At 37.9% G+C, this 13,468-nt stretch overlaps 1 protein-coding gene and 1 pseudogene across 1 annotated transcript; both read right to left on the bottom strand.

Moving 5' to 3' along the window:
- Positions 1-251: 251 nt before the first annotated feature.
- On the bottom strand, positions 252-8,168 carry LOC120193582 (annotated as a pseudogene).
- Positions 8,169-8,645: 477 nt separating this feature from the next.
- LOC120193581 (protein CYCLOPS-like) lies at positions 8,646-11,141 on the bottom strand. The gene is made up of 11 exons (XM_039196054.1): positions 10,830-11,141; positions 10,688-10,743; positions 10,456-10,596; positions 10,322-10,370; positions 10,189-10,241; positions 9,443-10,104; positions 9,324-9,367; positions 9,193-9,241; positions 9,068-9,125; positions 8,852-8,980; positions 8,646-8,777 (listed from the first exon to the last, which is right to left on the bottom strand). The coding sequence occupies exons 1-11, from the start codon at positions 11,139-11,141 to the stop codon at positions 8,654-8,656; spliced, it is 1,677 nt and encodes a 558-aa protein (XP_039051985.1). The 3' UTR covers positions 8,646-8,653.
- Between the last annotated feature and the right edge of the window lie 2,327 nt (positions 11,142-13,468).

The following is a 13,468-nucleotide window of genomic DNA, read 5'->3' as shown; positions in this document are numbered from 1 at the left end:
TAATACCTTCTCCTTGTTTACACTGTATTCAGTGTCTTATTTACGGCAGCTCCACCTTAATCTCTTTGCATTGCTGGCAATTGCACCGACAAAATCGCCGGATTCTCAGATTAATGCTTACCCTTTAGGTCGTAGGATTCGGTCCATCTCCAAGAGAATGTACTTCATATCAAATATGCCAAAACCAACAATGTTTTCAACCCAGAACATAGTGCAGAGTGCGAAGGGCTCAATGAGAGTAGTATTGAATATAAAGGAACATCGGATGGAAATGCAGTCGATGTCTACCTGTGGCTCTTGGAAGTGAAGAGGCCGTCGAGGTGAAGGAGATCATACGTCCAAGGATATGTTGAAAATGCTTCACACCTGGAAAAGAGGTTCACCGGATTAGACACCATGAAAAACATCAGTGTTATCTGGTAATGCATGCCTAGGATTCTGATTTCATGTAAGTGCATTTTAAGTTACCAATCATGATAAGTTCCGATAAGGCCCCGATCATAGACCACATGATGTGTGTTGGCATCATAGAAAGAAACAACATTCATGACCCGTAGGGGATCATCGATAACAACTCCAGCAAAACCTCCGTAAACCGTATTCATGTAACATTTCGAATCTCATTGGTCCCAAGTGCAGGGAGTAACTTCTTGTAGTGCTTGGATTGCACCTTCCACTTGCTGTCATCATGCTTCAAAGCACTGGCACTCCCACCCGGAATATCCGAGATGCGTTCAGGTGCAACTTGTAACCTCTCCGGCCACTTTGGCAGGGACCCCAAGTCTGATTTCTTAAGTTCTGGCCTCAGAACCAAGACACACGGGCGGAGTGGAGTGTGATTTCTGCCACACAACAATATCATCCTTTTTGTTATACATTTTAAAGCACATTGAAGTCAACAAGTCCTGCAACTTCTTATAATCTGAATTCTACTCTTCGACGGTCATATTACATCCACGCCAATGGTTTTAGTAGTTTACAGGAGGACCAGACAAGATCCAGAAACCACCAGGATGGAGTATGTGATGAACTTCAAGGAGATATAGTCTGTTAGATCTGTCTAGAAATTAAGTTGACAAGTTGGAAATTTCATCTTGGTTGGTGGCCAACTTATTGGAAATTTCATCTTGGTTGGTGGTCAAACTTTGAACATGTGAATTTTATATTTGGTGGCTAACTTGTACACGTTGGAAAATTCTTTGGTAGGTGGCCAAACTTTGAACATATTGTTCTTGAAACTCAACTATAAATAGGCCTAAGTATTTCCATTAGAAATCATCCCAAAAACAAGTTCTCTCTTCCTCTTGTATTCTTCATTCTCCCACTTTGGGAATTCCAAAGAATTCCATTTGTTGTAATATTGGTGATATAGTGAAGTTATCATCCGGTATGGTGCCCGAGGAGTAGACGATATTCTCGTCGAACCTCGTAAATTTGGTGTGTTCTCTCCTTTATTGTTTTTTATTCAGTTCTTTTCCATTGTGTTTCAATATTCAATAGTTTGACAGGTTTATCCGCTGTGCAACCTTTGGTGGTTTTAATCTTGACATTTTAGGTCAATCTTAAAACTATGTTCGTGTGAGAAATAACCTGTTTTCCCCAACAATTGGCATCAGAGCTTCGATTGAGGTTATCATGGTGGTTCCGTTGCTGAAAAGATACAGTTCGTGATATTGAATATTGTTCGTTAGAATTAAAATGCCAAAATACGGATCAGTTGAGACATCAAGCTCTTCATCTGGACCGGTGAGGAGGGTGATCTCAAATGCAAATTTCTCGGTGGAGTTATTCGATGGATCCGTTCATTTTGGCATGTGGCAAGGCGAGGTGTTAGACGCTTTATTCCAATAAGGTCTAGACATCGCTATTGAGGAAGAAAAGCCTGAATATATGGAGGAGAAAGAATGGGGAACAATCAATCGTTTGGCGTGCAGCACGATTCGATATTGTCTTTCCAGGGAGCAGAAGTATGGCTACAAGAACGAGACTTCTGCAAGTAAGATGTGGAAAGCTTTGGAGGAAAAATTCCTGAAGAAAAGCTCTCAGAATCGTCTCCACATGAAGAAAATATTGTTCAGATTTGATTATCAACCAAGCACCAGTATGAATGAACACATCACTGCGTTCAATGAGCTAGTTGAAGACTTATTGGGCATGGATGAAACCTTCAAAGATGAAGATTTGGCTTTGATGTTGTTTTCATCTCTTCCAGATGAATTTGAGCACATTGAGACAACGTTACTTCATGGTAAGGATAATGTTACCCTTAAAGATGTAACTGCTGCTTTGTATAGTTATGAACTCAGGAAGAAAACCAAGAAGGAGAGCAAGTACGAAGCAGCAGAAGCCATGGTGGCAAGAGGTCGCTCGAAAAGTCAAAAGCCAAAGTGGAGAGGGAGATCAAAGTCGAAGTCCAGACTGGGAAAAGATGAATGTGCCTTTTGTCATGAGAAAGGCCATTGGAAGAAAGATTGTCCGAAGCTGAACCAGATGCATGTATTGCAGAGCATGATGCACATGACTCTGACATATCATTGGTTGCTTCATCAACAACATTCCATTCCGATGAGTGGATATTAGATTCGGGTTGCACCTATTATATGTCCCCTAATCGGGAGTGGTTCTTCGATTTAGTGGAACTAAATACAGGAGTTGTTTATATGGGCAATGACAATGCCTGTAAAACTGTTGGGATAGGTTCAATTCGATTGAAGAATCAAGATGGATCAACCAAGGTTCTGACGGATGTCCGATACGTGCCCAGTTTGAAGAAAAATCTCATCTCGTTGGGAGCCTTAGAATCCAAAGGCTCAGTAGTCACTATGAGAGATGGAGTTTTAAAAGTCACATATGGCGCACTTGTGATGATGAAGGGCATCAGGAAAAATAATTTGTATTACTACCAAGGTAGTACAATTATTGGAGCAGTTGCAACAGCTTCCGGAGGTGATGATTTGGTCGCAACCCAGTTGTGGCATATGCAGTTGGGACATGCTGGAGAGAAATCCTTGCAAATTCTGGCAAAGAAAGGATTGTTGAAAGGTGCAAAGGCTTGCAAATTGAACTTTTGTGAGCATTGTGTTATGGGAAAGCAGAAGAGAGTGAAGTTTGGCACCACTATACATAATACAAAAGGTATTGTAGATTATATTCACTCAGATGTATGGGGTCCTTCAAAGACATCGTCTTTGGGAGGAAACCATTATTTTGTAACTTTTATAGATGACTTTTCCAGAAGAGTTTAGGTGTATCCGATGAAGTCTAAAGATGAAGTGCTTCAAATTTTCCTGAAATAGAAAAATATGATCGAGAACCAGACTGGTAGAAAGATCAAACGTCTTAGGACGGATAATGGAGGGGAATATAAAAGTGACCCATTCTTTGACGTTTGCCATGAGTATGGCATTGTTCGACACTCCACTGTTAGATATACACCACAACAGAATGGGGTGGCAAAGCGTATGAATCGAACACTATTGGAGAAAGTTCGATGTATGTTGTCTAATGTTGGGTTAGGCAAGGCATTTTGGGCTGAGGCTGTGACATATGATGGCCATCTCATTAATCGTCTGCCGTCATCAGCGATAGGAGGAAAAACACCATTGGAGGTATGGTCTGGAAAACCTGCTACTGATTATGATTCCTTACATGTATTTGGATCCACTGCTTATTATTATGTGAAGGAATCCAAGCTTGATCCGAGAGCAAAGAAGGCTCTCTTTATGGGAATCACCCATGGAGTGAAGGGATTCCGCCTTTGGTGTTTAGACACCAAGAAGTTAATTTGTAGCAGAGATGTTACCTTTGATGAATCTGCCCTAGTAAAGAAGGTAACAAGTGAAGCTGTCCAGACAAGTAGTACTCCGCAGCAGGTGGAGCATACTCCAAAACAGGTGGAGTTTCAGCAGATGATGATCCCAGAAGTTGATGCAGCTGATTTTTCAACTCCAATAGAAGAATCAAAATATGAAGAGGTTCAAACCCAAGAACCATTGGAGACACCAGAAACACTTGTAGTTACAAGGCCAAGGAGAGAAATTCATAGACCTGCTCGATTTGTTGATATGGTGGCCTATGCTCTTCCAGTTGTTGATGATGATATCCCTATCACTTACCAAGAAGCAATACAAAGCTTGAAAAGTGATAAGTGGAAAAGTGCCATGGATGAAGAAATACATTCTCTCCAAAAGAACGACACTTGGAAACTGGCACAATTACCGAAAGGTAAAAGAGCCATTGGATGCAAGTGGGTATTTTTAAAGAAAGATGGATCTCATAACAAGAAAGATGTTCACTATAAGGCACGGTTGGTAGCTAAAGGCTACTCTCAAGAGGAAGGAATCGACTACATGAAGTATTTTCCCCTGTTGTGAAGCATTCCTCCATTAGAATATTGTTGGCCTTGGTAGTACAGTTGAATTTGGAGCTAGCTCAACTTAATGTAAAGACGGCTTTCTTGCACGGTGATTTAGACAAGGAGATCTACATGCCATAGTCAGAAGGATACAAAGATGGTGGTTGTGAGAAATGGGTTTGTAAGCTGAACAAATCGCTATATGGATTGAAGCAATCTCTAAGGCAGTGGTACAAGCGATTTGATAGCTTTATGAGGAGGCAAAAGTATACTAGAAGTAAATATGATCATTGTGTGTATTTGCAAAAGCTCAAAGATGGATCTTTCATTTATCTTCTCTTGTACGTTGACGATATGCTGATCGTTTCGAAGAGTCAAAAGGAGATAGACAAATTAAAGGCTCAGTTGAATCAAGAGTTTGAGATGAAAGATCTAGGTGAGGCCAAGAAGATTCTTGGTATGGAGATAAGCAGAGATAGGCAGAGAGGGAAACTTTGTTTAACACAGAAGTAATATCTGAGAAAGGTATTACAATGTTTTGGCATGAATGAAAATACCAAACATGTAAGTATCCCATTGGCTTCTCATTTGAAACTTAGTTCTCAATTATCTCCTAAAACTAACGAAGAACGAGTGTATATGGCAAAAGTTCCATATGCTAATGCAGTTGGGAGCTTGATGTATGCAATGGTGTGTACGCGTCCTGACATTTCACAAGCAGTTGGAGTTGTGAGCAGGTACATGCATGATCCTGGAGAAGGACATTGGCAAGCTGTGAAATGGATTCTACGGTATCTCCAACAAACCGTGGATGTTGGTTTAGTTTTTGAACAGGATGAAGCACTTGGTCAGTGTATGGTTGGATATGTTGATTTCGATTATGCTGGTGATTTGGATAAGCGTCGATCAACTACTGGGTATTTGTTTACTCTTGCTAAAGCCCCAGTAAGTTGGAAGTCTACATTGCAATCTACGGTGGCCTTGTCTACTACAGAGGCAGAATACATGGCAGTTTCATAGGCTGTAAAGGAAGCAATTTGGCTTAACGGGTTGATGGAATACTTGGGAGTTGTTCAAAGTCACATTAGTCTCTATTGTGACAGTCAGAGCGCTATTCACTTAGCGAAAAATCAAGTCTACCATTCAAGGACTAAGCATATCGACGTGAGGTATCACTTTGTGCGGGAGATCTTTGAAGAAGGAAAGATTTTACTTCAGAAAATTGCGACATCAGAAAATCCTGCAGATATGATGACCAAGGTGGTAACAATAACCAAGTTCAATCATTGTTTGAACTTGATTAACATCCTGAGAGTATGAACACCTTCGGGTGTGTGGCGCTTGTGAGCGCAATTAGACGCACTACAAATTTGGGGAGTTGAAGAAGTTGAGTAGGCTTGGTAATTTCAAGCCAAGGTGGAGCTTTGTTAGATTTGTCTAGAAATTAAGTTGACAAGTTGGAAATTTCATCTTGGTTGGTGGCCAACTTATTGGAAATTTCATCTTGGTTGGTGGCCTAACTTTGAACATGTGAATTTCATATTTGGTGGCTAACTTGTACACATTGGAAAATTCTTTGGTAGGTGGCCAAACTTTGAACATATTGTTCTTGAAACTCAACTATAAATAGGCCTAAGTATTTTCATTAGAAATCATCCCAAAAACAAGTTCTCTCTTCCTCTTGTATTCTTCATTCTCCCACTTTGAGAATTCCAAAGAATTCCATTTGTTGTAATATTGGCGATATAGTGAAGTTATCATCCGGTGTGGTGCCCGAGGAGTAGACGATATTCTCGTCGAACCTCGTAAATTTGGTGTGTTCTCTCTTTTATTGTTTTTTATTTGGTTCTTTTCCATTGTGTTTCAATATTCAATAGTTTGACAGGTTTATCCGCTGTGCAACCTTTGGTGGTTTTAATCTTGACATTTTAGGTCAATTTTAAAACTACGTTCGTGTGGGAAATAACCCGTTTTCCCCAACATAGTCCACCTGAAATCACGAGCATTTATTGTTTAGAAAATGCAAGTGCACGGCCAAAAGGAGTGCTAGGTCGATACGAAAAGCAAAGTAAAGCACATCAAAACAAGTTTTAAGCTGAGCAGAGGACAATTTACTTACCAAATTCAGTCCATGGGATAAGGCATCTTGAGCAATGAGCCATATCAAATGAATTTGAAGAGAAAGGAAGCCGTTGGGTAGAAATGACACCAAGGATTGCAGGTATTCCACGTTCCAGAGCAAACTGCACCTGAGCTTCATAATTATCTCTCGGCTCGAGCACACTGTCAAAACCCCGCGATCTAATAGATCACCTCCCCAACTAGCAACTTGCAAATATATCAATTACAAGAGTTCAAGATTTAGAGAAAATTTGAGGCATAGAAGAGACTGACAATCACCAGTATCAATAGTAACTCACCCCACAACCAGTATCGATAGCAGTTCGAACCGTGCCATCTTTCGTTCTAGGGATCATATTTTGCGCCAAATCTACATATGCACCAACTCCTCTAGGGAACATAGTGCCACCACAGGGAACATGAATTTCTCCCCTTGTTTCCCCAACCAGTTCTGATTAAACTTCTGCTTATTGATCCAATTATACGGCACATTCCTGAAATCACATTAACAGGTTAGAATCATGCAAACTAAAGACGAAGCAACTCGATCCACTCGACCTAAATTAGCATAGCTAAAAACAAGCTATATTAGTACCTGTACCAACATTCATTACGGCTCTTCGGCCATCTGATAGGTGGCTTATAGCCATCAGGAGGTGGAACCAGGCATTGCTTCCTCTCTAACATTGTAGGGCAGCGACGATCCAAGAAAGTAAGCCGATGCGAGCTCTACTTCCTCCACCTCTGTGACAATCAATAAACTCATCAGCACAACAATCTAACATTGAGCAGCCTTAACATCATTAAATGAACACTCATGTGTTACCCTGGGATCAGTGCATGGAGTATAATCCTGATAATCAGTGCTGCATTCCGGGAAAGCAACGGTTTCAATTGGAAGGAGGTTTACCGGCGCCTTTAGAGAAGAAACAGTAATGGAAACATCCTGCACTATATTGCCCTCCAACCGATTTTTCTCGGAACGGAAGATTCCACAAGGTAGAAAGAAAATCCACACAGCACAAGGACCAGTAACGTTGCAGGGACAACTTGAAAGATTTATCGGGCTGTGCTTGAAAGCAACGACGATGTTAGTAGACATCATTAAAATATTTTTTTAACGGGAAATGACGAGTTTGAAATATATGAATAGTCGGATGATCATTTTGTAACTTTTAATAGTAGAGGGACTCAAAAAATAACATCCTATAGTTAGGAACTATTTTGTAACTTTTAATAATTTAAAGACTTAACAAAATAACGTTCTATAATCTGAGGACTATTTGTATACTTTACCTTATAAAAATACAAGACACTCGTTACCATTACTTTTCATATACTTTTAGATAAAATGAGAATAAAAATGATCATTTAAGTTTTTTTTTCCCGACAAAACTACTTTTAAGGACTAATTTTAAAATCGAAATATAATTTAAGGGCTAATTTTCTAATAAAGCCTTAACAACAAACACGATCCATGTCATGACACTAGATGGGAACTTCCTCGCTTCCATTCTTATTTTAGTTCCTTTTTTCTCTCTCTTGAAGGGTAAATATCTATTAATAATCAATTAAATTATGCTCCAGAAATATTGAATATCATTTCAGTTTAGTGGTGAGTATATATTGTGAATAACTTTCTCGTAGAAATTGCTCTTATGCAAACCTTAAACTTACATTGATCGGGGAGCATTCCTTTTAATAATATGAGATGATTACAATGTAGTATATGTTCTTAATATTTTTCAACTATCGACAACGCACGTACCTTGTAGAAGTTACTCGAATCCAAAACCCTAAGAAAAACAACACTCTTTTTAACTACTAAGCCTACTTGATGGTTTTTGATTGGAGCATTTAATGTCGACCACTTTATCAACTCCACATTTCCATCTTCTACTTTACTGCCATTGCATCTGCTTATTCCTTGATTAGAGCTTTTATTGTCGATCACGTTATGTAGTAAATATGTACATGTAAATTATTCATCATATTTTGTATGCAGTTCCCATGTTTCGTTTGAGATTCCTTAACATTGTTAGAGCATTGGAGGAGTTGACAAATAATGGCCATACGGCTGTGCTTGTTTTGTATGTATTCATAGTATATAGAACGATAACCTTAACATTGTTTTCATCATAGATATTGATAAATACTGATGCAATTGAAGTATATAGTTTACATGTTGCCCGAATCCGAAATGATCCTTTCAATCTCTTCTAAGAGTCGTTCTTTCTCGTCCGTCAACTCCTCGTTTTGCTTCTGCAGTTCTTCTATCTGCTTCGTTTGTTCCGAATCCTTTCTGTAATCATATATCTATATAAGATTAATTATGATATTGTACGTAACATGACAGCATTGATCTGAATAAGTTACCTGTTCATGAAAGACAGATTAAGCTTGAGTGAACGCACTTCCTTCTCCAGAGTTTCACAACGCTTTAACACTGCTTGCATATCAGATGGGATTGGTGGGGTTGAATTCCTCTCTTTAGCCTCTGCCATCCTTAATCATCAAACACAAACATCTTAATTACACAACACAACTACAGAGCTCACTGCTATGAGGACTTGCTCGGATCGGTTTACTTACTTTCTCGACCGTTCCACTCTTCGTTTCTTCGTCGGGTCTGCCTTGTCCACTGTATTATCTTTTTGGTTAGGTTAGTGTCTCAGTGAAGATAATAGACCCTTTTCTATAGTGGAAGAGCTGAGTACCTGAATCTGCCGATGTTACGGATCCGTATCGAACTAGGCCTCCCCTCTGCTAATGATTCCAGGGTAAGGTTCACAGTTTACACCATAGTTTGGGAAGAAAATTAAATTCATATCGAGTAAAATAAGTATACCTTCCGGTCATCTTTCAAGTTGTCGATTATCATTTCTCTGAAATCTGTTGTTGAATAGAGAAACCTCAGTACAATAAAGTCTCTTTGTGTATCGTGAAAATGCAGTGCAGGGTGCATACCTTTAGATTTAGAGCCATTTTCTGTGTTCCAATTCTTTCCAACTTGTTTCTTCGAGCTTTCACATACGCTTAAGGCTTGACTTGAGTTGCTCGGTCCATCACATGCATCTAAGCCGAATGAAATGACCGGTGCAGCAGCCGAGGATTCACTTTGAGAAGCTTCTCGAGAAACTGTGCTCGTCGGAATTGCGTTTGTGGGATTCACAAAACCTTCCAAGTCAAGATCCATTGGCCCCTGAACAGCTTGTAGAACGCCTGGATTCATTAGGGGTACGTCCGCGAAAACCGCCGGAATTTCATGAAAATGATTCCCTTGTCCTTGGTTGAAGGTTCCATTAGGCACAATAGAACTATCTTGGACAGCTTCTTCGTCAATTTGGTTGCCGAGTTTTTTACGTTCTAGCGTACCCTTTAGCATGCTCACAACAGAAGAAACTTTATCTGCATTTCCGGTTTGGAATGCATCGAATGCAGATGAGGATGAATTCGACGGCGTCATGAATGTTCCCAGCTGATTAGGAATCTCAGACATGGTGATGTCATTGAAATCATTTGGATCTGATAACTCTTCTTTCATTTTGCTGACACCATTTCCATAAGAAATGAGTCCGGCCTCTATACCAAACGACGTTTGAGCATTTTGCATGGCGGCATATCTCTTCCTATGAAACAGAGTCATCAATGAACTTCTATGGATTGATGATGTAAAGGAACTCTTATAAACATAAACTAGAAATCACTAATACCTTAATTCAGAAGATCTACTTCTAGTCATGGGCTGTGAACTATGAAACCATGCCTGCAATTAGAAATATGATAACATCAGAAGGTCATCGACCCTCGTTGAAGTGTAAAAAAGCTGCATGAAAACTAACCAACCTTGGCTAAATACAAATTACTAGCCTGAAATCCCCTTTCCGTAGCAGTTCTGGAAAGCAATGAACCCGAAGTAAATCATATTTCAAAACAAAAATGTTAAAGCACGCAGATTTCTAAATGATAATAGCTGTTACCTCACAGAACTCTGATTGAATTCCCCAGATGTTTCTCCCCCAATGGGATTATTCTGCACAAGTAACACATCACTACTCTTCTTCTTTTGAACCAAAGTGCTCGGCTGTTGACCGGACAAACCGGCCATCTCGGTCGATAATCTGCAGTCCAGTCCAAGTAATTGCATGTCAAGTGTAAGTTGGCACGAGATATCGGAATAAATACTAGCCGGAAATCCAAAGTACTATATACCTCCGAGATGCTTGTCGAGTACGATGAGCTATATTCGAAGAACTGTGACCCTGGTTCTGTAAATACAATCAGATCAGAAAAGAATAAACTACATCAGCCTAGAAAACCTAAGAATCAAGGTGACAATATAGAAGTTTCTTGCCTCTCCATTGGTGAGCCAGCTTCTGAAAAGCTCCTCACTATCAGCACGAAAATTCTGGGAAAGATTCTTGAAACCCAACATCTCCATAGTTGGTACAGGCATCCCCATTGAAGTCTCCATTAATGACTTAATAAACATCTCCTCACTTGAGTTTCTGTAAAAATCAGAGAATTGTCTCCCTTCAGTCTCCATGGCACTCTTTTCACTCCTATGGATCGGAGGCAATTGATATGAATCGAAATTCTGCTTACTACTTCCTGGCTTCAGCAAATAATCGCCTGGAAAACTTCCCTTGTTTCCGTCATTGACCATATTCCTTCAATCATTTGACTCTGCCGTATTTTTTTAGCTCTCGATCCAAACAAAGGGTTTTTTCCTCGAAAAGCAGCGAAACTCATCCAACTCTAGAAGCAAATGGTGCTTTAGTTTCATCAAGTAAAAGGTTTAACGGAAGTAGACTACACGGCATGGCTAAGCATACAAATGTTGCAGGTTAGGGGTTACCATAAACAAATGCTAAAAACATGGGAATCTTGGAATTTTGATTTTGTTAAGATTCTAACATGGCATGAATTGTCTTTTTCAATATTACCTTAACTGGTACACTTCTCACTAAGGGTGTTAATTCAATTCTAGATAGATTAATTAACTGAATTAACCAAAAATATTAACTATACTAGACTCAACTATTTAAGTTCAAACTTGTTAAAAACTAAGAAATCAACTATTTTGTCATGAATTGTCTTTTTCAATATTACTCTAATGGGTAGAGTTGTTACGAGAGTGTTCATTAATCGAATAAATCGATTGAATTAAAATTTAATTTTGTTAACCGATCAGTTAATTAGATGTTAAATCGATTAACGATTAAGAAATTTTTCAAAGTTTGTTTATCGGTTAATTAACCGAAAATATATATTTTGAGTTTCAACTCGTTAAGAGTTAAGACTATTATTTTTTAACAACACGAAACCCGTTAAACTTTTAAGGTCAAATCAAAATTTAACCAAAATGAAAGCAATACCTCTATTAAACTTAAATTAGTCTTATTAAAAATTTACAATAGAAATTCGGTTAATTCGATCACCAATCAAATTTTATTCAATTTAATTAATATTTTTTTAAAAATATTTTAATTAACGAATAAAAAATAATTAATTTAATTTTAACTAATTTAATTCTACCTACGATTAAGTTAACATTTAAACAATCCTAATTCTTACCTCTGTAGGTAGTTCGGTACCGTTGGATGGTGAAATAAGTGATTACATGAGATGTCTCAGGTATGGTAGTCTTAATATAAAAGTAAGAAAATATGTTACCGGAAATATTAATCTTTCTTTAATATTTTCGATAAAACTCTACCTAAAATATTTTTTTTTCTATCGAAAATGTTAATAATGGGCGCTACCTAAAATGTTTAACATTTCCGGTAAATCGTTACCTAAAACATTATTTTTTTACCGAAAATATTAATATTGGACGCCACCTAAAATGTTATTTTTTCTATCGGAAATTAGGTAACAAAATTAATATTTCCGATAAAAAATAATATTTTAGGTAACGTTTTACCAAAAATGTTAAAAAAATATTAATATTTCTGATATGATATTTCCTTTAACTATATATTAAAGTTGGGATCACAACTATCCTGAGTACATGTCACATTAATTTTGTCAAAATTTACAACCTACATTAGCGTAAGTTAAATATTGCTGCTACATTTACTATTAGTATATTAGCCAGTATGCAGTGAAGGCTTTGCTTGTCAAGAGTTTGGCCGACAAATGGATGTCCTTTTTTCTCATATGTAATGGAATAAGGAGAATGTAAGATAGTAGGTTGACCTCAATACCAGGTTAAGAACAACTTCCGTAGAAGACATCCGAATTATAAAATACTTTATAAACAAAATCAGGTGATGACGAGCATGAAAAGGACATCATTTAATTAATTTCTTTTATCTTAATTAAAAACTGTAGTTGTTGGAAGACATTTTCAACTTACAATTTCATATTGTGTGATTTTCAACGGTTCCTCGCCCATGTAGGGCGTTGGAATTTTTTTTTCGTATAGGGTTCTACCGAAATTATTTTTTGAATTGAAGTGTTTGTTACAATAACCTCATTGGTTGTCAAGTATTACATAGATCATCAAGTGCTCCCCACGACAAAGCCTCCTCTGTTGCAGCAACTCTTCTCTCTTTCCTCGCTATTACAGTTCCATAGGTCGCCAAGTACTCCATAGATCGCCGTGTACTCCTGGAGACCTAAGAAAGTCGCAATGTGCTCCTGGAGACCTATGGTGATTACTGTAGCAAGCATCCTACTTAAGTAAATAATTGTTCGACTGCACTATATAAATTTTTTTTTCATTACATTATTTAAACACTTTTACCGATTTTCAACTTGAATTTTCTAAAATAAATTAATATGGTTAGCAATGGCGGCTTAATGGAAAACGGTGGTTTTGAAGGTTATTATAATGGCTAAGATTTGTAATTATTTAGTTTAATCATAAGATTGTTAAAATCTTTCATTTTTGTTCACTTTCAACTTTTAGGTTGAAGTTTAATCCATGATTGCATTTAAAGATTAGTTAATTATTATTGTTATATAATGTGAAAATAATAATAATGA

The sequence above is a fragment of the Hibiscus syriacus genome, unplaced genomic scaffold, assembly GCF_006381635.1.
Source record: "Hibiscus syriacus cultivar Baekdansim isolate YM2019G1 unplaced genomic scaffold, ASM638163v2 tig00116996_pilon, whole genome shotgun sequence".
Lineage (NCBI taxonomy): Eukaryota > Viridiplantae > Streptophyta > Magnoliopsida > Malvales > Malvaceae > Hibiscus > Hibiscus syriacus.
The sequence above is the reverse complement of the archived record's forward strand: the minus strand, read 5'-3'. Positions and strand labels throughout refer to the sequence as shown.

Excerpts from the sequence above, each read along its gene's own strand:
- LOC120193581 (XM_039196054.1), bottom strand. The coding sequence starts at position 11,141 with ATGGTCAATGACGGAAACAAGGGAAGTTTTCCAGGCGATTATTTGCTG. Across the intron at positions 10,744-10,829 it reads GCTGGCTCACCAATGGAGAG|AACCAGGGTCACAGTTCTTC; the intron begins GCAAGAAACTTC and ends TTGTATTTACAG. Across the intron at positions 9,242-9,323 it reads ACTTGAAAGATGACCGGAAG|CAGAGGGGAGGCCTAGTTCG; the intron begins GTATACTTATTT and ends TGGAATCATTAG.